Raw genomic sequence first — 21,496 nt, forward strand, 5'->3', positions numbered from 1 at the left:
ATTTTGGTTTTGGAGTGATTGGAGGTGTTATAGGAATTGCTTTAAAATGTTTTATTGTTTAAAAATATATTAAAATAATATTTTTTTTTATTTTTTTAAAATAAAAAATTTAATTCTTTTAAAAAATATTTTTAAAATAAAAAACAAACTGGATTTTAACACTTTTTCCCACACGGATTTTATTACCATTCCGGAGAATTTATTCACGACGGGATAATGAACTTCAAATTAGCTTTCTGTTTTCTCTTTTTGGGCTTTAGTTTAACACTTTAACTAACTGCAAATTAGCAAAGCCTTTGCCTAGGAAGAAGATTATGGATTTGTCAATGGTGGGCTTTAAAGCTTTGATTTTATTTTGTATTTTAAAAGTGTTCTATTTTTTAAAAAAAATTTATTTACTTTAAATTTATTTTTTAATGTCAAAAATAATTTTAAAAAATAAAAAAAATATTATTTTAATATATTTATAAATAAAAAACACTTTAAAAGATAAGTTTTACACACTATTAAACACCTCTTTTGTTCGTTAAGAGAGACCAAAATGCTATTCACTAAAGTTAGAAAGATAAACAATGGGAGAAATCTAAGAAATAGTCAATGTTAATATGAAATAATTTAACAACTTGTTCTAACTAACTAAAATATGAACATTATAATGATAGTAACATAACATAAATTTGGAAAGAGTAATTATGCTTCAAGCTTGTTTAATATTGACTATTTATTAGAATAATATTTTTTAATTAAAAAATAATTATATTGATAGTACATAATATTTTTTAATTATGCTATTTCTTAGAATTATATTTGATAGTACATAATATTTTTTTAAAAGTATATTTTAATTAAAAATATATTAAAATAATATTATTTTAGATTTTATTTTTTATTTTTGACATCAATAAAATCATTAAAAAAACACTCAAAAAATTATTTTAATATATTTTTAAATAAAAAAATAATTTAAGTATAGATTGTAACGCAAAAACATAAACAAAGCCAACCCAAAATCTGCTTCGACTTGTTAAGTATTTTTGGAATAGTTTTGACACATCAAAACTAAATACTTATATATGCAGGTCTTAAAAAGTTTAATCTTATAACTTCCTCTTGAACTCTCAATTGTTTTAATCTTAATTGACATCTTGTGTAATTTTTTGTTCTTTTAATTTAATACATGAATTATTAGGTCTTTTGATTAAGATCCTATCGACTAAGCCCTATTTATTTTTGTGTTTCAAAAGCGTTTTTGAAAAAAATTAAAATTTTAATATTTATTTTACTTTAAATTAATAATTTTTTGGTGTTTTCAGATCATTTTGATGTATTGATAATAAAAATAATTTTTTAAAAATAAAAAAAACATCATTTTAATGCATTTTAAGATGAAAATCACTTTAAAAAACAACCATAATTATAATTTTCAAATAAAACTAAAATCTTAGTCATTATTAATAGCAACATCATCCAAAAAAAAAAAAAAGGGTGCACGACCACAAGTTTATGCATACCAATTTTGAACCAAGCCATCATCGTAAATTTTTCAATTTTTAAGATTTTTAATTTTGAATCAATAAGCTAAAACCCAAATTTCTTATATCTTTGTTTTGAGTTTGAAAAATGGTTTTTTCATGTGATGAAATGTTATTTGCAAGGGTGAAAAAAATTGTTTCTGTTATTTATTTTTGGAGTGATTTAGTGGCTGAAAAAGGAGACTTTTGTTGCTCAATTTTGACAATGAATCCTCAATCCAAACACCCAGTAGTAAAATACAAGATTATTCATCAATTCTGTGCTCGGAGTTGGATTAATGTTTTTTAATGTGAAAAAAATCCAAATATTATTAAGGTGTTTTTTAATAATAATAAAAATATAATTATAAATTTAAAATAAAATGCATATTGAATATTTTTTTAATTATTGATATGATGACCTATTAAATAATATTTTTTTTTTATTAAATATTTAAGACCACAATATATTATATTGACTTGAGTTAACTTGTTAAATCTATAATCCGAGTTATAAGATTGTGGTATTCTATCTATAAAAAAAAAAAAATCAAAATAAACTATAAAAATTAATACCTGATCAATTCAATATTAAATGATAAATTTTGAATAAAAAAATTAAACTAATAAAAGGTAAAAAATTATTTGAGTCAACTTGGGTTAAACTACTAGATTCCCAACCCTGGTTATAAAATCGTGATAACATTATAGAAAAGAATATATATATATATATATAAAAAAATCCAATGTTGAATAATAAAATAAAAAAAGACTCAAAAAACCTGGTAAGCACAAACTAACCTGTTAAATCCTTGATATAGACCATGAGATCGAGATAAATTCATAAAAAAATAATTATAAAAAAAAATTATGAAACTCCGCAAGCAGATCCAATTTCAAGTGTTGAAATTAAAAAAAAAAAAAAAAAAAAAAACTAAATCCAGATCAAGATAACTTCATAGAAAATAAATTAAAAAAAAAATTATAAAACTCAATTCTCAAACAACCTAATATTAAAAGATAAAATTAAAAATAATTTAATATTAAAACTAAATAAAATTAAGATGTTTAAAGGTAAAATTAAAAATAAATATTTCAATAAATAATATTTTGTACTGTGGCTACTATATTTAACCACACCCTCCACTCGAATGTTTTGTTAATATTAAAATGAAAAGAAAAATAAGTACAAAAAGTATCAATCAAAATGGTTTAGAGGATTTTAATATGAAGCAGGCGATCTTAAAAAAGTCCTACTGATAATTTACTGCAGAAATAGATTCCCAAGAGACGGTGAGAGCCATCCTGGAAGCTGCCAAATTCTATCAACCTTGTTGCATGGTTGTTAAAATCGCGAGTCAACTCGTAAAATCGTCCGTTTTTACGAGTCAATATAGACTTTACGTGCTAAATCGTTCATAAAACTTGAAAATGAACAAAATCGGATTTTAAACAGTTAAAAACGTTAAAATCGGGCAGACTTAATTAGGATGTTCTCATGTGATCTTAGAGGATGGATATAAGAACTCTTCTTGCTCGTAGATTGCAGACTTAATTATTCATGTTCTCAGGCAAGGTAATACATGTGCTTATTATCTTGCTAAGATCGATCGGAGCTCAAAGTCCGGTAGAAGAGGTTATTTGGAACTCTCCTCCGCCAGTTTTGTGGCTGCTTGGAGGCCGGCTGTATGAGCATTTGGCCTTTGCCGGCACCCAAAAAAAAAGAAAAAAAAGAAAAAAAGAGAGGAACAATGGTTAATTTGTAGTTCCGGGGCTCGCTGGATTGGTCCTAAATAACTTAATCATATTACCTTTGATTTGAATGCATAACAAGCAAAGACATTAACCAACTTGATTAGGGAAGCAAGCTGTTATGATCACTTTGGGGCAAAGTGGATCCTTAGTGTCCCCAAAGTGCCTTAAATACAGGAGGCTGTTGCCAAAAAGAATGAACATACTTCAAACTTCAACCAAGAGTGTCCAGGCTTGTCTTCTTTTCTCCCCCTTCTATGAATTGAGCTCCGGTTTTTTGCTCTATTCTCGCTGGACAGCTGCATGCAGGAGCTAGCTCTTCGAAAATGCATTATGTTAAGCCTGATATTGTTTATTGTTTAAAAAAGAAAAAAAAAACACACTTTGATGGTGTTTTGTATTATGATAATAATTACTTTTTAAAATTCTTTTCGTTTAAAAATTTATCAAAATAATATTATTTTTTACACAGCACATTAAAACATAGCATGATTGCGTAAATAAACAGGACTTTCGCAATGCTTCCTACTATTTGTTATTTTTTTAAGAAAAGAAAACTATTATTGAAAATCACATAGATATATTTATGCTGCTGAAGACCCTAAAAATGGACAAAGCTTGTTGGGTCTTAAAAAGCTGAATTGCATCAAATTTGAATTGGGCATGTTACCCCTCAAGCTCCAAACATGATTATGCTTAAACTTTGTGTTTAAACATCATCATTTAACCCCCCAAGCATAAATTTACACTAAATAAGGACCCCCACCATGCATGTATGATCTATATTTTCATCATGGGTCAACAAATAATTGAGAGCACATAGCCCTCGCACCATCAAACAATTTCTTGATATAATTAAATACAATCCCTTGCTTAGCATCATCAACACATGGAAGCTGCGATTGAGAGAGACTTTATACTAAAAATTATTAGACTCCATCATATCTCTGTCTTCAATTTGTCTACATGATCTATAGCATCTTCAATGCTCCTACCCCACCTTGTATACAAAAACTATTTGACAAATCAATCCATTCTTTAGAATCTTCATTTCTCTCATAAAGCATCCCCTTGACCCTTCTCCCTGCCGTCTTCTTCCTGGCACTCTGTGATAAAATGCGCCGGTTATGCTAACATGCGCCCTGTAAATGTCTTTTCCTCGCTACCAAACTTACGTTTTGCTTCTTTTTTCTTTTTTTAAATGTAAGTTTGGTAGCAAGGGAAAGACAACCAAGTTTTGATATCATAGATTATTTAAACGTACTTATAAATATCTTTTCTCTTAATCTTTTTTTTTTTTTTTAATTCAATTGTGAAAGATTGACAACCTGAATAAATCTAAATTACGTCCAATTATTTGAATAATTGTTACAATTATCAATTTTTGTAAATTTCTCTAGAAATGTTTAATACTATCCTTTTAAAAAAAAAAAATTCTGAAAAAAAAACACAGATAATTTTATTTGAGAATCAATTTCTACGTACAAGCATCATATATATAATTTCTCAAGTAAAAAAAAAATACTTCACAAAATTTAAGAATAGAAGAAAACAAAAAATATTTCCATTTATCCGTACAAATTTTCAGAAACAATTTACTACTCAGGGATGGTAACTAATACAGGTCTCCAAGCTCTCCTTAACAATCTATATCTCAACGACGCCGCAACCGGTCTCAACGCGCCGCCACCGACACCACCTCTCCTCACCGCCGCTGCACCACCACTAATCAACCCCACCTCCTCACCGCCACCACGCTCACCACTCCTCCTCTCCTTCTCCTCAAAAGGCGGCGAGGACACAAACAAATCCTTCAATTTCCTCCTCACCCTCTTCTCGGGCAACGGATCTTCCTCTACTTCCGATTCATCTTCTCGCCGTGGAATCCTCCGGCGAACATCGGAGTTCTTTGAAAGTAGCATCCGAAGAGTCTTCCTCCGGCGGCGGATGTGGAAGACGGGACTTGTTGTTGGACTTTGCGTTGGTGTTGCTGTCACTGCACATTGTGTAGCTAGTAGCTTGAATTTATGCAGCGTCGCCATTAATCAACAAAAACAAGAAGACCCCACTTTCTCTCTCTCTCTCTATACAATCTTGAGATCTAATTCATTTAACCCATCTGGGTTTTCTTCGGGTTTATCCTGTTCGCCGCTCTTGAAGAAGAAGAAGAATACTTAATATGATCTAAAAATCTCTTAAATTGTATGCTGTTGTTTATCTGGATTTGAAGGGTGGGTGGTAGTGTTTGTTATGTGATGACAAGTGGAGGAGAAGGGGAGGTTTCGGTATATAGGAATTGATGCCAGTGAATGAGTCCAAGGAGTAGAGTGTGAGAGATGGAATTGTGTTTTTGTTTCAGCTATGGCTAATGATGATGGGATTAAGAGAGCTCGAGGCCATGGAAAATTGCATGTAATGCTGCTATTTTGTATGATCTAATCTAATGTTGGTCAAGTCCAAAGTATATCAGATTAATAAATAATGTCGTGGTTGTCTTTTGTAGAGGGGAAGGGAGATGAACGGTAGCTTTTGTCCTCCCTTAATAGTTTTCATCAAAATAATAATTTGTTTTTAATAGGACTGCGAATTTAGTGTTAAATCTAATCTAGGAATTAAATAATAATGAATGAATCATGTTTGTTATTTATTGGCTAAGTATATATTATTTGCAGAAATAACTCTTCGAAGAAGTGACAGCAACGAGTCTTCTTCCTAGAGTCCCTTTTCTTCTCTCTACTTTTCTACGTTATTTCTCTTTTATTTTCTTCTTCTTGTCTGTTTTCTGATATTCTTCGACAGTTAAAAGTCATAATCTCTCTTTGGCAGCGAAGAGTTAAAATCCATGAAGGTAAAATTAAAAAAATAATAATAATAACGGACAGCACACGAAGTATGATTCTGTTTTCTATTTTTTTTTAATAGCGAATGCATTTTTTTTAATTATTATAAGAGAATAATATAAATTATATTATATAATTTTACTTAATAATTTAAATTATTGAATTAAAATAATTATTTGCTATAATATTAGAGTTTTGATACAAAGCGATTACAAAGTTTGAATCTTATCATTTTTATTTATTTGATAAAAATTAAGTATAAAATATTATAGATATTTACAAGTTTCATTTCTAAGGACTTTCATTTAAGAAGATATGTTAGAAAATAATATAAATTTTAAAATTACATTTAACGGCTTAAATTATTGTATTGAAATGTTTTCTGATATTCTTCGACAGTTTAAAAGTCATAATCTCTCTTTTGGCAGCGAAGAGTTAAAAATCCATGAAGGTAAAATTAAAATAATAATAATAATAACGGACAGCACACGAAGTATGATTCTGTTTCTATTTTTTTTAATAGCGAATGCATTTTTTAATTATTATCAGAGAATAATATAAATTATATTATATAACTTTACTTAATAATTTAAATTATTGAATTAAAATAATTATTTGCTATAGTATTAGAGTCTTGATGATCAAACGATTACAAGTTCGAATCTCATCATTTTTATTTATTTGATAAAAATTAAGTATAAGATATTATAAATCTGTATAAGTTTCATTCCTAAGGATTTTTATTTAAAAAAATATGTTAGAAAATAATATAAATCTTAGAATTGCATTTAATAGCTTAAATTATTGTATTGAAATGACTATGTAACAATTATAAACTTTTTCTTTTTGGATTTGCTAGGATATTGGGACTTTGAATCCTGCATCGGCCAGAGAAAAGGATCAATTATGCAAAATGAGGCAAAGGGCGATCGTGAAAATGGGGATTAGGAGACAATTTTTTTAAAAGAAGATCTCCTTGTACAAGGTAATTGTTCAATTACTTGATCTTATAAATTCCTTCCAATTTTCCTATATGACGGAAATTTCTTATTTTCCATTGCTTTTCTATTGGATATAGATGTATACTAGCTTGTGTATGAAAACATTGAACCAAAATAAATAAATAAAATAATATATTGCAGTGTGATACACAAAACATATTTGGCCGGTGAGGCAGACACTTTCTTTTCAATTTGGTGCCAAACCAACTAGCAATATCACATGTAATTCACCATGCTTGTTAAACAACTCTATATCACATCACACAATTAAACAAGATAGGACTTGGATCTAAGGCCAATATCACTTTACATCACTAAAATTAGTCTACAGCTAAACATGACGTGTGCTACACCGCGAGCCCATGTTATATTTTTCCGTAAATATTTAGGTGTTGCAAGCTTATTAAAAAATAAAATCAATGACTTGAGGAATAGTTTCAACTTATGAAATAAGTTTTTTTTTTTTTTTTAATTTGAATCAGACGAAAGAAAGGCAATGATAGAAAACCTATGTTTTTTTTTTTTTTTAAAAGCAACATCAATAACTTGTGAAAATAAAACCTTTTTTTTAAGTGTGAAAAAACAATATTGTTTAATTTTAGTCAATTAAACATGGAAGGATAAAAAAAAAAAAAATAATGTGATTCAACCTGAACTAACATGATAAACATGTAATATGAGTAATAAAGAGTAGGCCAGAATAGTTAACTTGCCAAACCTGCATAAAATTATGAGGTTGGGATAACCTGACAGAAAAAAAATTAAAGAAAACCACAAAACTAAATTTATTTTAAGTAAAAACTAACATTGAGCGATAAAATAAGAAAAAAATAAGTAAAAAAAAATGTCAACCTTTGCTAACTTTTCAAACTCGTGAATTGGATAATACGTCTGGAAGCAACATACATGGAAAACCACAAAGTCCAATTCCCAACAAATTAAACGTTAAAATATGAAATTGAAAAAAAAATTACACAAAAAGATACCAAATAAAAAAAAAATTGCTATTAAAAGAATGTGGGTGAGAATAGAAATAAAAAATAAATTAGAGGGAAACCATAAATTTTTGATTTGAGGGTTGAATTGAAAACAAAAATAACTTTGACAAAAGAATAACAAAATTAAAAGAATTATGATCAAATTTGAAAAAAATAATATACCACAAATTTGAAATGAAGGATAAAACTGGAAACCAATAAAATTTCTATAAAAAAGATTAAGGAAAAAAAATTAGAAATAAAAAATATAAGTACCACATTGAAAAAAATAATATATCACAAATTGAAATTGAATAACGAAATTGAAAACAATAAAGACTTTTATAAAAGGATCAATAACAAAAACTAGAGATAAAAGAATAAGGACTGGAGTTGAAATATATAAAAAAGAGGACTAACTTGCAATTTTCAAGGGAGAAAATAAATAATAAAAAAATACCCACTGGCAATAAAACACTCCACCTTTGCCGACACGTGCCTTATCATTAAGAAGAGAACACAGTAACGTATCCAATGACACAATAAAAAGAATATTTTTTTTCTATCAGGATAAGTGTTGCACGTGCCATCCAAAGTGAACGGGTGCCTCCCACATGCCTCCATAACTTTTTGCGTTAAGAAATTAATTAATTGACCTTGAAAGGTGAAATTGCCCTCGGTGGTCATGGAATTAACAAAAAAAAAAAAATAGTGTGAAAAGATCAAAAAACCCCTAGATACATGGTTTGATTTTTTTTTATACCAAGGGTAGGCATGTCATTTAGCTATATTTTTACAAATATAAAGACAAAAACACACCTTTTAGCAAGTTTTTAAATTTTGGCCGAGAGAGTAAAATATTATTTTACTATGTTATAAATATTTGAAAAGATAGTTATATTACAGGTTACATTTTTAATGATTAATAATCTATTTAAAAAGATCACAATACCTCCAACACAAAGTCATGTGGTTTTTTTAAAAATAGTAAAATTTGCAATTATACTATTGTTGTGAATAGTGAGTTGTATGTACATGGTAAATCACCCTTCAACTATTTTTTTTTTTTTTTTTAAGTAGAAGAGAGAAATCCTAGGTGTTTATTTTTTTGCCTAAGAAAACTGTTCACGCTCCTACAAAAACTATTAATGACTATGCATTTTTTTTGCCTTTTTTACAATCTAGTCCCTCAAGTTTGGTGTTTTTACAATTTGATTACTACTTTTTATTTCTTTTCAATTGCATCGTTTGAAGTTATGTCTCCATGTTTTATGTGCTTAAATAATATGTTTTCCTTCACTAATCTAATGTGTTGTCAAATGTTGCAACATTAAATTAATGAAAAATTTTACAAAATAAAGTTTTATTTTTCCTTTTAAAACTAAATTGAGAGATAAAAAAACCAAGATTAAGATAAAGGAAGAAACAAAAGGACTTTTCATAAAAGCGCAAAAAGGTTCTATTTAATCTCTCAAGTTTTATTTTAATTTTATTTTTTATCCTTATCTTTTTTAAGTTATTACGTTTTTGATCCTAATTTTTTTTTTTTGTTATATTTTAGTCCTAATAGTTGACAGAGAAAGTCACAAAAAAAAAAAAAAAAAAGTTGAGAAGAGAGAGTTCTCAGCGCGGTTACACGGTTGTATTTAAAAAACAAAACAAAATACCAAGTCTCCAATTTTGCTGGAGTCAACGGCTAGCAAACGCCTCACTAGACCGGCTATACTGAACTGGAACAGCCAGCCATCCTAGCTAGCAGGAACTAGGTCAGATTGTTCTTGATGATTTACTTGAAAACATTTAAACATTAGATAATAATCAAAGCAGCCAGTCATGATTCACCCCATGCAAAAGAGCAACAGATGGCTATATTCAAAATGCGTAATAACTTGGAAGCCTCTACAGTGGCATTCGTCACATTTTTTGCATATTAACAACAAATCAACACCATACAAAGAAAGGATAATTAATAAACCTAACCATTGTCATTTCGGGTATTTGTAGGACATTTGAAAATTTCTTATTAGTAAAAAGGACTAGAGAATGTCATCTGCTAGTAGGAATGAGGTGTTACAGTTGAAGAACTGCTAGCCCAGAATTGATCTGTCGTGGAGTCTGGTGAAAGTTGCAGTGGGGGAGGAGCATGCTTCAATAGCCAACATCATCGTCCCTAACATTCAACACCTCCTTTCCCTGCTCCATAATTTTCTCTCTCAATTCCTCTTAATACCTCCAAAACTTCTTCCATAGTTGGCCTCATTTCCCTCTCATGTTGCAAACACAAGAAAGCTAATTCTGCAACTGATGATACCATCTCCCTTACCACGAAATCCTTATCGAATCCAAGAAATGGATCAACCAACTCATTTAAAGCATGGTTTTGGATTTTGTTCACTGCCATGTTGGACAAATTAATATCATGCCTATGCCTAGTGATGTCCACTGCTTCTAAAGCTGATATCAGCTCAATCAAGACCACACCATAGCTGTAAACGTCGCTCTTGTTGGTGAGGTGGTAGCATTGATGATACTCCGGATCAAGATATCCAGGCGTCCCTTGAGGAGCAGTCGATACATGAGTTACATCAGTTGGGAACAATCTCGACAAGCCAAAATCAGCCACTTTCACATGGAAGTCGTTGTCTAGGAGAATGTTATTGGTTTTGACATCACGATGTATGACATCTGAAGCGTGGAGGTATGCAAGTGCACTGGCTGTCTCTATAGCAATGCTCAACCGAACAGGCCAAGTGAGCAAACCAGAGTTCGACTGTCTTCCATGAAGATGATCAGCGACAGTTCCGTTAGGCATGTATTCATAAACAAGTAGAAGCTCTCGGCTATGCCTTGAGGTGCATCCATAGAGTTCCACAAGGTTCTTGTTCCGCAATTGAGCCAGGATCTCAACTTCATTCATAAACTGCTCAGCACGTCTCATGTTGCTCTCATATAGGCGCTTGACAGCTACCACACACCCATCCCTGAGCACTCCTGATCATTCAAGCAATTACGTTAAAACTTTAGAAAGGAGTCAGCAAAGAAGTTAATATATGCAAAGTTACTATACTGCAAAATAAAATAATTTCATCTTCTAACCATAGTAAACAGTGCCAAACCCTCCATCTCCAAGTTCTTTTGAAGAATCAAAACAATTAGTGGCTTCCTCGAGTTCGTTGTAGCTGAACACCCTGACTCCAAGATAGGTACTGCCCTTATCAAGGTCAGACTTCAAGTTGGCAAGAGAAGGAGTAGCTCGAAAGAAATTAGTTGAAGTAGGTGTAACTACAGGAAGGCCTTGGCTTTGCACTAGCGCAGATTTTCTTTTCTTCACTTGTTTGACAACCGTGATCCAGCATCCCACAAAGATAACAAGAACTGCTCCACTTGCCAAGCTGACTCCTGGAAATGATAAAAACGAAACTGCTCAGCTTTTCTTTTCAGTGTTGATTTAATACAGTAATGTAGCAGAGTTGTACCTATTATAAGTGGTTTTCGGTTAGACGACTTCTCTGCATAATTCACGAGAGCGAGAAGCATCAGTTGAAGCTTGAATATAAAGTTTGGAACAAATTTGGGACTTGTTAGCAAGATCAGATAGCAAGAAACTTCTAAAATATGATTGTGGTTATCTTAATTATTATTGTTAATACAAACTAATTCAGGAATTCAGTCAGGTTATGGACACACAGGCTATGGGCCTAAACAACGGCCACAGTAAAGGATGCAGGTTATCCATGGAGAAACAAGCAAAAATGGTGGGTAAAAACAGAGAAAAGCAGGGGAAAACCCTTTTGAGTAATTGAATAGCGCAACCTTTTCCTATCACTGACTGCAACTACTAGAGAAATAAGCATTAATTATTGCGAAACAATTTAGCAGAGCTTAAACGAGAATTATTAACATCTGATGAAGAAGAAATGGATCATATTGTTGAGTTCAAATGATAACCCCATAGAATTGAACACAGACTCAAGCAAAGAAGCATAATTTTGAACATTGAACCTCTTACATGAACATTGAATGAATGCTATAATTTATTATTTACTACCAGTAAATGAAGCTACTGGACTTGTGAGCCTTGCAAGCAATTCAAGCATTAATTCTTGAAATCATTGAAGCTTTGCATAATTTGATTAAAAAAACCCTCCATATCAATTACCACAAGAAGGCCTACTAGTATTTCTTGAAAGCTACCAAACTCGTAGAAGATTTTGGCTAGTAAAAATTAATATCGATTTTAACTTACCAGGACCAGGAACAGGACAGAGCAGATCATTACAGATGCAAATAGGTTTAGCATCAAACCCACATTGCGTACCAGAATGCTTGGAACACGTCTGACAATCAGCACTGTAAGGATCACTATAACGTACATCAAACCCTTCTCTCAAAACCTCACCAAGTAATGATGACCCTTCAGCCTCAAGTTGGTGTGCCTTACTCCGGAGAAATGGCACTTGAAAACTAGTCCGACACCAGCCCGTAGAAGGAAGTCCAGAAGGATCACCAACCTTGAAAAACCCTTCTTCTAAATCTCCTGGCACGGGACATGAGAACTTAAATTTTTCCTCGACAAAGCCACCTAAGTTCTTGCACCCATAAAACAAAGTAAGGTTTTTATTGTTGGAGCCAAGACTGAAGATATCGTTATCAAAAGTGGTGCTACTGGATAGGTGGGTGCATGGAAGGTCATCGTAGAAGTCTAAACGTGAGAGCCTTAAGGTTTGGCTGGTTTGGTTAACCCGAGTGACTTGGTAAGGCAGTGATTTAAACATGAAGGTGGTCACTGAGTCAACAATATTACATGTGAGCTGGAACTCCTGTGGGCCGCAGTCGGGTGGACGTTGGGCACCCGTGAAAGGGTGGGTGATGTCTGTGAGGGAACCACAAGAGAGGTTATGGTTGCAGTTTGAAAGATTACTCATGTCATTCGAAGGAAATGATGCCGTTAAGTGGAGGAACAATAAGAGGGTGGCAAGGAAGGAGGTGGCAGCAGCGGTGCCGAGGGGGCGCATTGGTGGAGGAATTAGAAGGGGGTGATGGTGGTGGTTGTTCTGGGGGTGGAATGCTGCAAGGAAAGAGGGTAGTGTGGTAATGGCCTAATGGAAGAGGGGTTAGATAGTACATGACTCCTGACTTGGGTTATGGCAATGGGTTGGCTGGCTCTGGTACGTTGACTGAAAAGTTGTTTAAGTCAGTCAAGAGGAAATTGAAGCAGAAATTTCCTACAGACAGGTATTTGAAAATTTTGGGATAGCAGGAAAAGTATGCTAATGGGAAATGGCATCATTTTTCTGTGTTAACCCCTGGACCACGTTGTACCATCCATCCTGTTCCATGGTTTACCAAGACTTCGTAAAGAGTTTCAAGTCATTGATTCTCTTCTTCCTATTTTCTTTTATTATATAATTTAAAATTACTTAAAATACCATACATCACTCTCATGGAATATTTTAGAAAAGAATTAGTTAATACTTCTAAATCTTGATGTGATTTAATTTCTTTTTAAATTTGAATCATTTGCTTTATCTGACTTCTTTTTAACCATTTTTATAATTTTAATAGTGAAAGTAAAGTCTTATATTATATATGGTATTACGGTAGATAAATTTATAAATGAATGAAATCAACCTATTTCTTAAGAGTTATATTAGTGTTTTAGTATCTTTCTTAATTAGAAATAAGGTTGAACACAAAATACTAATAATTAGCTTTATATATAGAAAAAAGGATAATTACTTTTCGTTTTTCACTTTTTCTTCAAAGTTTAGTAAATTACTTTTTCCCTCAGGAGCTTTAATAACTTCAATACACTTCACGTTCTTTATTTTGGCACCAAAATAAAAATCAACAAAATTTTGTTATTATTTACATGTTTGCCATTATAATAATTTTAATGATTAAAAAGCCATTGAAAACAAAAAACAACACAAAAAAAATAATTTTACCATTGACAACTTTCTTGAAAAAATCACAATCTTACTGTTCCATGGTTTACCAAGACTTCGTAAAGACTTTCAAGTCATTGATTCTCTTCCTATTTTCTTTTATCAATCTTGCTTTGAAACCGTTTGGGGAATCGAGGTGATTTTACAATATCCAGGTTAAAGATAATCTGATAAATAGTAATTTAGTCCCTGTAGTTTTAGCGATATGATAACTTAGTCTTTCTAGTTTCAAAGATCATATCCTCGTCCACTGACAGTGTAGAGGAAGGAAAAATTGGGAAACTCATTATTTCCCTCTCGAGCCTTAACAACTTCAAAGTTTTGTCATTATTTACATTATAATAATTTTAATAATTAAAGTGCCGTGGAAAACTAAAATTAACAAAAAAACCACAATCTTACTATTGACAACTTTCTTGAAAAAACCACAATATTACTGTTAAAAAAATCATTACATTTTAAGAAGCCCACTAAAATCATGTTTCTAACTAATTGCTAAACAATTCTTGATCATTTCAAGCCAACCAAAAAAATCAAATTTTACTAACGATTTCCCCATAGTTCTCCTTCTTTTCAATCCAACAAAAATAAAAAATTAAATAGCATTAGTTACATAAATTTGAACGAATATCATCATATTCATTAAAAGCTAATTGTTGACCTTTAAATCAAATATTCATATTTTTATATATTTTTAATTATAACAATAAAATGAAAATAGTTTAATAATATGCCTTGGTGAGAATAAGCTTTAAACATTTTTTATTCAAGAGTATAAAAACAAGCATGATTGATTTCATGAAGAAATCAATCGAGCTTTCAAAAAAGAAAGCAAATGAAGACTTAGATTAGTATTCATTTTAAGTGTTCAATATAAATTTTTATATCCTACTTGATAACACGATTAAAATGAACTCACACACTTCACCATGCATACTTTAAAAAATTGATAAATCATATGATAAAATCTAAGATATACGATTCCAAGAATTCACCTAAGTTAATCTATTATAATTAGAATTATACATGAACTAGTCGACCATTTGGTATAACCAAATGAATCGGCTGATCTATATTTATCAATAATGAATACATGAGAATTTTGCAAGAATTAGTCAACTGATTGACTTAACCAATTTAAACCGATTGATCGTTTTAGTTGTTAGGGAGACTGTAACGCTTATAAACGACAAGTTTTTTTTAAAAACATCTATATAGCTTGTCTCATTGCAAAATTAACAAGGGAATCCAAACATATGTTATATACAAGCTATTCTAAAAGCAAAACAATTTTAAAATCATCAATCATTAGTTATACTCTAATTTCTGCTTATTAAACCTTCATAATCTAGTACAAGAATATTCAATATCTTTCTCACTACACTTTGATGCGTCCCTAGAGTTTTACAATAAACGTATGGATTGTGACATATATAATAGGGGTAATTCAAGTATTGTATCCTCAAGGATGTGGTTTAAGTACTAATTCATCAATTTCCTATATTATTTAAGAAGATTTCAAATTTGTATAATGGAATGCAAATTTCTTTTGGTTTAATTTAGAATCAAAGACAAAGGTTTCTAAGGTGTAGGGTTTCATCAAAAGAATTCCTTCCATGAGTTTAAATATAGTTTCTTGGACTAATATTTTGCTAATTGCAATGACTAAATTTCCTTTTGTATATGATATCCTTTTTCAAGATATAACAATTATATCTATATTAATCTTATGTCTACTTTCGTTATCATAGAAATTAATATAAATTCATTAATTTTTGTGGAACTCTTGAATATAAGTCATAATAATATGTATTTACTTCTAAACTATACTACCAAGGTTTGATGAATTCATGAATTAATATTGAACTTTAACTTTCGTTACTTCTTTGAACACCTTAAATATGCAATTCATAGCCAATAAATTACAAGGATGAAAACCAAAATCATCAAATTGAAATCAAGAAAATATATGTAATTCAACAACATTCAACTCATGTCATGAATTCAAAGATTATATCCTAGCCCTATAATAAGAAAATTAGTTCATTATTAATCTAAACAAACAAAAAAACTCACTAAATTTAAACATAATGAAGAGAAAACTAATAGAAAGAAGAACTCTTATGAAGTGAGCAGAATTTCTCCACTCTTCCTCTTCCATGGATGCTTCATTCTCTAGAGTTGTTTAGGATCTCTCTCTTTCCTTTTATATATCCTCCTCTGTGCACGCTGCCGATCGCATCCACGATAGGACCAGGAGAGGAAAGCAGTCATGTAAAGAGAAAAGAGCGGAGAAGGGAGCTAAAGCTTAATGTGGTTGGATGCCCCTCCTTAGACCTCTGTTTGCCTCACTGTTGGCAAAAAAGAAAAAGAAAAATAGGGGGTTGATGATCTACCCGATCCAGTGGGTCTATATTTGTTCGGGTCACCAGAGAGTGACTCCACGCTTCTCTAGTGGAAGTGCATAAATCCATGCGCCGCCATTGTCCCAATGGCCTTCTAGTGTCCATAGAATTATACCCTGGACATTCCAATCATCCCGGAAGGTTGATTCATGAACTCAAACAATTTTTAGACAAAATTGCGATAAATTGTGAAATTTTGGAGTAAAAATCTTATTATTTTGTATAATATTTAGATTGTTAACATGGTTTGATTTGTGTTTAGATCTCGATATAACTTGATTAATTGCGTTGAATTATAGGTTCTTTTTTGGGTTTGGGTTTGAAGATGTTAAATATTGATGCATGATTTATGCTTGGATTGATGGTAATTTATTTGAATTAGCATGGAATTTGAATATAAGTTTGTGACATTAATAAAATATGTGTGGATGTTTGGTTTTGAGTCGGTAAACAATAATTTGTTTTGGATTGATATTGCGGTCAAAATAGTCTTTGATAAAAAATATTTTATTTTTGTCTTGCCAAATACATCCTTCATTAGTTGGTGATATTTTCTTAATGTTTGGAAGACAATTTTTGAATCAATTTTGATATTCCCACTTTTTTTACCCTCACATATTTAATGTTTAGAATTTTGACCTACACATGAGGTGCTTTTTTGGTATTAAATGGATCGTTTTCCTTCCACAAAAAACAACAACAAAAAATCTCTCTTTGAAAAATACAATCTTTATTTAATTTGCAAATGATGAAGTCTCTCAAAAATATAAAAACTCATATTTTGCTTTAAAAAATAAAATACTTGGTGTTTTAGTATTTACATACAAAAAATAATCATATATATATATATATATATATATATATATATATATATATATATATATTGCTTACATTTTGGATTTAATAAATCAATTTATTGAATTCATGAGAATTTAATCAATATTTTTATAACCGAAAAAAATTTAATTCATGAGAATTAATGGTAAATATTCTGGTATAAATGTTGGACCTACAACTAGATTGGTATTTAAATATTAGAAATTAACTAGAAAATTCTCAAAATTATACTAAACATTTATTTATTTTAATTGAAAGTATTTTTCACTACGACGAACGAGTGGTAGAAAACGCATTTGCCTTCATCTTAATCCATAAAATTGATTGTAGGTTAGGAACCCATAAAAACTTTTAAAACCCATCAAAACCACACAAAGCAGCTTACCTTAGATAAAATGTGCTAATACTTTCTCTAACCACAACCAGTCACTTACCCTTGAATTTCTGATAAAACCAATGTAACCGGGTTTCGTAGCAATCCTAAACTAAATAACTAAATAGTGACTCATTCAACCTTCAACACTACGCATCCACGTACGACAACTCACAAACACTGGTTTCCCATCATATTACTTTGCTTTTTTCTTCTTCTTCTTCTTATAACTAGAAAGAACTTCTGGAATTCTAGTTGCTGGTCTATAATTACCTCTTTGATTAACATCTCTTTTTCTTAATCAAACCTATATCTTGATAAGTATTTCCTTCTTATCTGATTTTTTTTTAAAGAATTATACACAAGCTCCTCAATTACACAAGATAATAATGAATTGATGGGTAAAACTCATAGATGTCCCAGAATTACGTATAAAATTTCATTTTGGTCCTTAATTTTTAATGGTTAGAATTATTTCAGTCCAATTAGCAGAAATCTGAAGGAGGGGGATTTTCAGAACTTAGGGGATCATAAAACATTGAAAAAACTTATATGAGCTTTAAGAAGAGGGTGCTCCTAAGATTCCTACATACGAACATGAGTTATGTTGATTGGTGATATGGAATGTTGAAAGCATTTCAAATAAAATCATAGTCAAGCTCTGATGAGCAGGTAGTTTCATATTCTACCACATTTAAAATGGTCAAAATGCCTTAAGCATGAAAGAAAGAAGCATTCCTGGACCTTACCAAAATAGTAGGAAGAGCTTTATAGCACATGAAAGAGACTATGAGAGCTCAGTAGTGATCCAATAAGACCCTTACCCTAGCAAAATACAGAGTAGATAGGTAGTGAAGATGCGTATGAAATTGACACAAGGAATCATCATCTCCCTAAGATATCAATTAACCACAAGTGATGATATAGCTTAACCTGCAATTTTTTCTTTTAAATTTTAAACTTGTTTAATAGTGACGGATGATAGATTAATTCTACAGTTCTGAGCATCAAGTACAAATCATAATTAACACATATTACCATTGACAAAAACTAGAGGCAGAGAAGATAGTGTCTCCTATCAGTGCCGCGTGCTTGCAATTAACATACATTATCCACATATCTTGTCGTTGATGCTCTATCTGAAGGATTTGTTTGAATGCCCCACAAACCCACAAAGATCATCTTCTTATATTTTCCTCATCCCATAGTGGACTTCCTTACAATCTCTTCTTCATCTTCTATCATACTCTCTTGAGGTCTTGTTAGCTCTCTTGTTTCAAGATGCTTATAAAACCAAGCCGGGAAATATATTTCTCAAATAAACAGAGTAAGAAAAATATGAAAGTCCACCAAGAAAGTTGCAATACAGGACATATGACATTAACCATAGGCATGATAAAACTGAACCTCACTTATTATCTAACTTTTGAAATCATAAACAATAAGATGCAAGCAGGAACATAATGTTCTACACTTTCAGTAGATTGAACATGAAGTATGCATCAGTGGTGAAAAAAAGAGATGGACAGAGACGATAATGTCTCTTACCAATCCTGTACGAGTATCCTCCGATGAGCTATATCAAAGAACCATTCAGCCTAGAAGCAGCTCTTAGATGAAGGACATGAAATAAGGTTTTTTATATCTTCATCAGGCTACACAAAGTATTGAAATCTCCAGTTACGAGTTACTTTCATCAACTGACAATTTGTTCACTCCACCCCCTTGTGACGACACACTTGGCAGTGATGATATAGTGGAAGAGTGATCTTGAGCAGACCTTTTAGGTGAAGAAAGTACAGGTTTAAGTGGAATTTGCAAAGAGTGAAGACTACCTTCAAACATCTCTACCACCTTTGTCATTGATGGTCTATCTGATGGAATGGTTTGGATGCACCACAAACCTACTAAAATCATCTTTTTTATAATCTCTTCTTCCTCTTCTGATTATACCCCCATGAAGTAATGTAATCTCTCCTGGTTCAAAGATACTTGTAAAACCAATCAGGGAAATACATTTCACTGGTTTCCGAAGATCCAATATATATTTTTTTTCTTTCTTCGACCATTTCTAGAACCATCATTCCATAGCTATACACATCAGACTTGTAAGATACTCCTCCAAAATTCCTACAGAACACTTCAGGTGCTATGTAACCGACAGTCCCTCTTGCGCCTATCATTGAAACCTTACTCTCTTTACTCCTGCATAGCTTTGCCAGACCAAAATCAGAGATCTTTGGACAAAAATCTTCATCGAGAAGAATGTTGTGAGGCTTTATGTCAAAATGCACAATTCGAGTGTTACAACCTCTATGTAAGTACTCGAGACCTCTAGCAATACCAACTGCAATTTCATAAAACCTTTCCCATTGTAAACCAAAATTTGTATCTGGGGTTCTTTCATAAGATATGAACTTGTCTAAAGATCCCTTGGTCATGAATTCGTAAATCAAAGCTCTTTTAGTCTTCTCATAGCAGAAACCCAAAAGTGTAACTATATTCACGTGGGAAGTTCTGCTAATGCTCGCAACTTCATTCATGAACTCTTCTCCATCATCTTTGGATTCTTTCAGGACTTTTACGGCCACAAGTCGACCGTCCGTTAACTTTCCTTTGTATACATTACCAAATCCCCCCTCACCTAGTTTATTGGTGAATGAGTTGGTGATTTTCTTAATTTCTGCATATGAATAACGCCTTGGGGTGAGATAATGATAGTCCATCATAAATGTTTCAAACCTGTCAACATTATGTGAATTCTTCAGCTTGAAGGTCATTGCTATATTGCCACTAAATGAGCCTTCTCTTCTACTTAAACAAATTGCAATTATAGAAAAAGCAATTATCGCTACCACAGCTGCTGACATGACTGTAAAAAAAAATGATCATCATCATTATTATCGTTGTCATCATTATCAAATGAAAATATTGGATTCTTATTATTATATTCACCTATAGCAATCTTAAGACCCTTTCCAAACCCTGAAGATCCTGTTCCTGTAACATGAACATCAAGTAAGTTTCTGATATAAGAAAATTTTACAACCTTCATTGGTGATCAACAACTATAATAAAAAAATGAAATTACCCCAAAGACAAAGAAGTGGAATGTGCTGACTCATGATGATGGTGATGACGACAACACCAATGGAAGATGTCGTGGTTTAATTAGTAATAAAACAAATAATAGAATCAGTCTCAGCAGACATAAAATTCAATACAGTTCAGGAATTAATTCTGAGATTAATTGTGATATATTAGGTAATGTCTTTATTTTCTGAACTCCTTAATGTCTTAATCTATATCTGTTGTAAACTTAAGCTAACCATTCCATGGCAGCTTTACAATTCTTTCTTGAATATTGTTTGTCCTGTTCTTGTTTAACTTTTTACATTTCTACCTAACACACAGTGTATAGCGTTGGACTTTGTCAATTCAAAAAAAAATTTCACTACTAATTTGCCTCGATTTTTTTTTAAATTTTTATAACAGAAAGAAGTTTCTGATGTGGTAGTAGAGACACTGATAAACTACAGTTTTTTTTTAAATTTTTATAACAAAAGAATCATCACTTCTTTGATAAAGATGTTCGACGACCACTTGCACTCTTCTATGGTCTTGGAGTGTTAGAAGCAGGAACATCGTAATTTTTTACAATATCTCCATAGTATAAATTTAGAAAATCACCGTGACTTCCATGTCAAGATCTACATCAATGCATGAGGGAAAAAAAAAAGAAAAAAGCAGCGTGCTTTGTACTTTCTCCAAGTTAATACCGAAAGACTAAAGCTCAAAAATTAGTACTCTCCTCGATCTCCTTATCTTTTTCATAACTATATATTTTCATAT

The 21,496-nt window shown here is 31.3% G+C and overlaps 3 protein-coding genes across 3 annotated transcripts; all 3 read right to left on the reverse strand.

Annotated features, from left to right (window-relative positions):
• Positions 1-4,816: 4,816 nt before the first annotated feature.
• On the reverse strand, positions 4,817-5,727 carry LOC118052510 (uncharacterized). Its single transcript, XM_035063507.2, has one exon. It carries the CDS (start codon positions 5,303-5,305, stop codon positions 4,862-4,864), a length of 444 nt encoding a protein of 147 aa, XP_034919398.1. The 5' UTR covers positions 5,306-5,727; the 3' UTR covers positions 4,817-4,861.
• A 4,304-nt stretch (positions 5,728-10,031) lies between these two features.
• On the reverse strand, positions 10,032-13,340 carry LOC118052509 (LEAF RUST 10 DISEASE-RESISTANCE LOCUS RECEPTOR-LIKE PROTEIN KINASE-like 1.3). The gene is made up of 4 exons (XM_035063506.2): positions 12,328-13,340; positions 11,558-11,590; positions 11,178-11,480; positions 10,032-11,072 (listed from the first exon to the last, which is right to left on the reverse strand). The coding sequence occupies exons 1-4, from the start codon at positions 13,094-13,096 to the stop codon at positions 10,252-10,254; spliced, it is 1,926 nt and encodes a 641-aa protein (XP_034919397.1). The 5' UTR covers positions 13,097-13,340; the 3' UTR covers positions 10,032-10,251.
• Positions 13,341-18,929: 5,589 nt separating this feature from the next.
• Positions 18,930-20,784, reverse strand: LOC118052505 (PR5-like receptor kinase). Its single transcript, XM_073408557.1, has 2 exons — positions 20,600-20,784; positions 18,930-20,516 (listed from the first exon to the last, which is right to left on the reverse strand). Exons 1-2 carry the CDS (start codon positions 20,697-20,699, stop codon positions 19,627-19,629), a joined length of 990 nt encoding a protein of 329 aa, XP_073264658.1. The 5' UTR covers positions 20,700-20,784; the 3' UTR covers positions 18,930-19,626.
• Positions 20,785-21,496: the final 712 nt, after the last annotated feature.

The sequence above is a fragment of the Populus alba genome, chromosome 4 (genome assembly GCF_005239225.2).
Source record: "Populus alba chromosome 4, ASM523922v2, whole genome shotgun sequence".
NCBI lineage: Eukaryota > Viridiplantae > Streptophyta > Magnoliopsida > Malpighiales > Salicaceae > Populus > Populus alba.

Bases quoted from the DNA above. Each gene is read 5' to 3' on its own strand.
- LOC118052510 (XM_035063507.2), bottom strand. From the start codon at position 5,305: ATGGCGACGCTGCATAAATTCAAGCTACTAGCTACACAATGTGCAGTG.
- LOC118052509 (XM_035063506.2), bottom strand. From the start codon at position 13,096: ATGCGCCCCCTCGGCACCGCTGCTGCCACCTCCTTCCTTGCCACCCTC. The intron at 11,591-12,327 runs GTAAGTTAAAAT...TGAATTATGCAG, and splicing joins CTGTCCTGTTCCTGGTCCTG to AGAAGTCGTCTAACCGAAAA. The intron at 11,073-11,177 runs GTTAGAAGATGA...TTGAATGATCAG, and splicing joins GTTTGGCACTGTTTACTATG to GAGTGCTCAGGGATGGGTGT.
- LOC118052505 (XM_073408557.1), bottom strand. From the start codon at position 20,699: ATGAAGGTTGTAAAATTTTCTTATATCAGAAACTTACTTGATGTTCAT. The intron at 20,517-20,599 runs GTGAATATAATA...TTTTTTTTACAG, and splicing joins GGGTCTTAAGATTGCTATAG to TCATGTCAGCAGCTGTGGTA.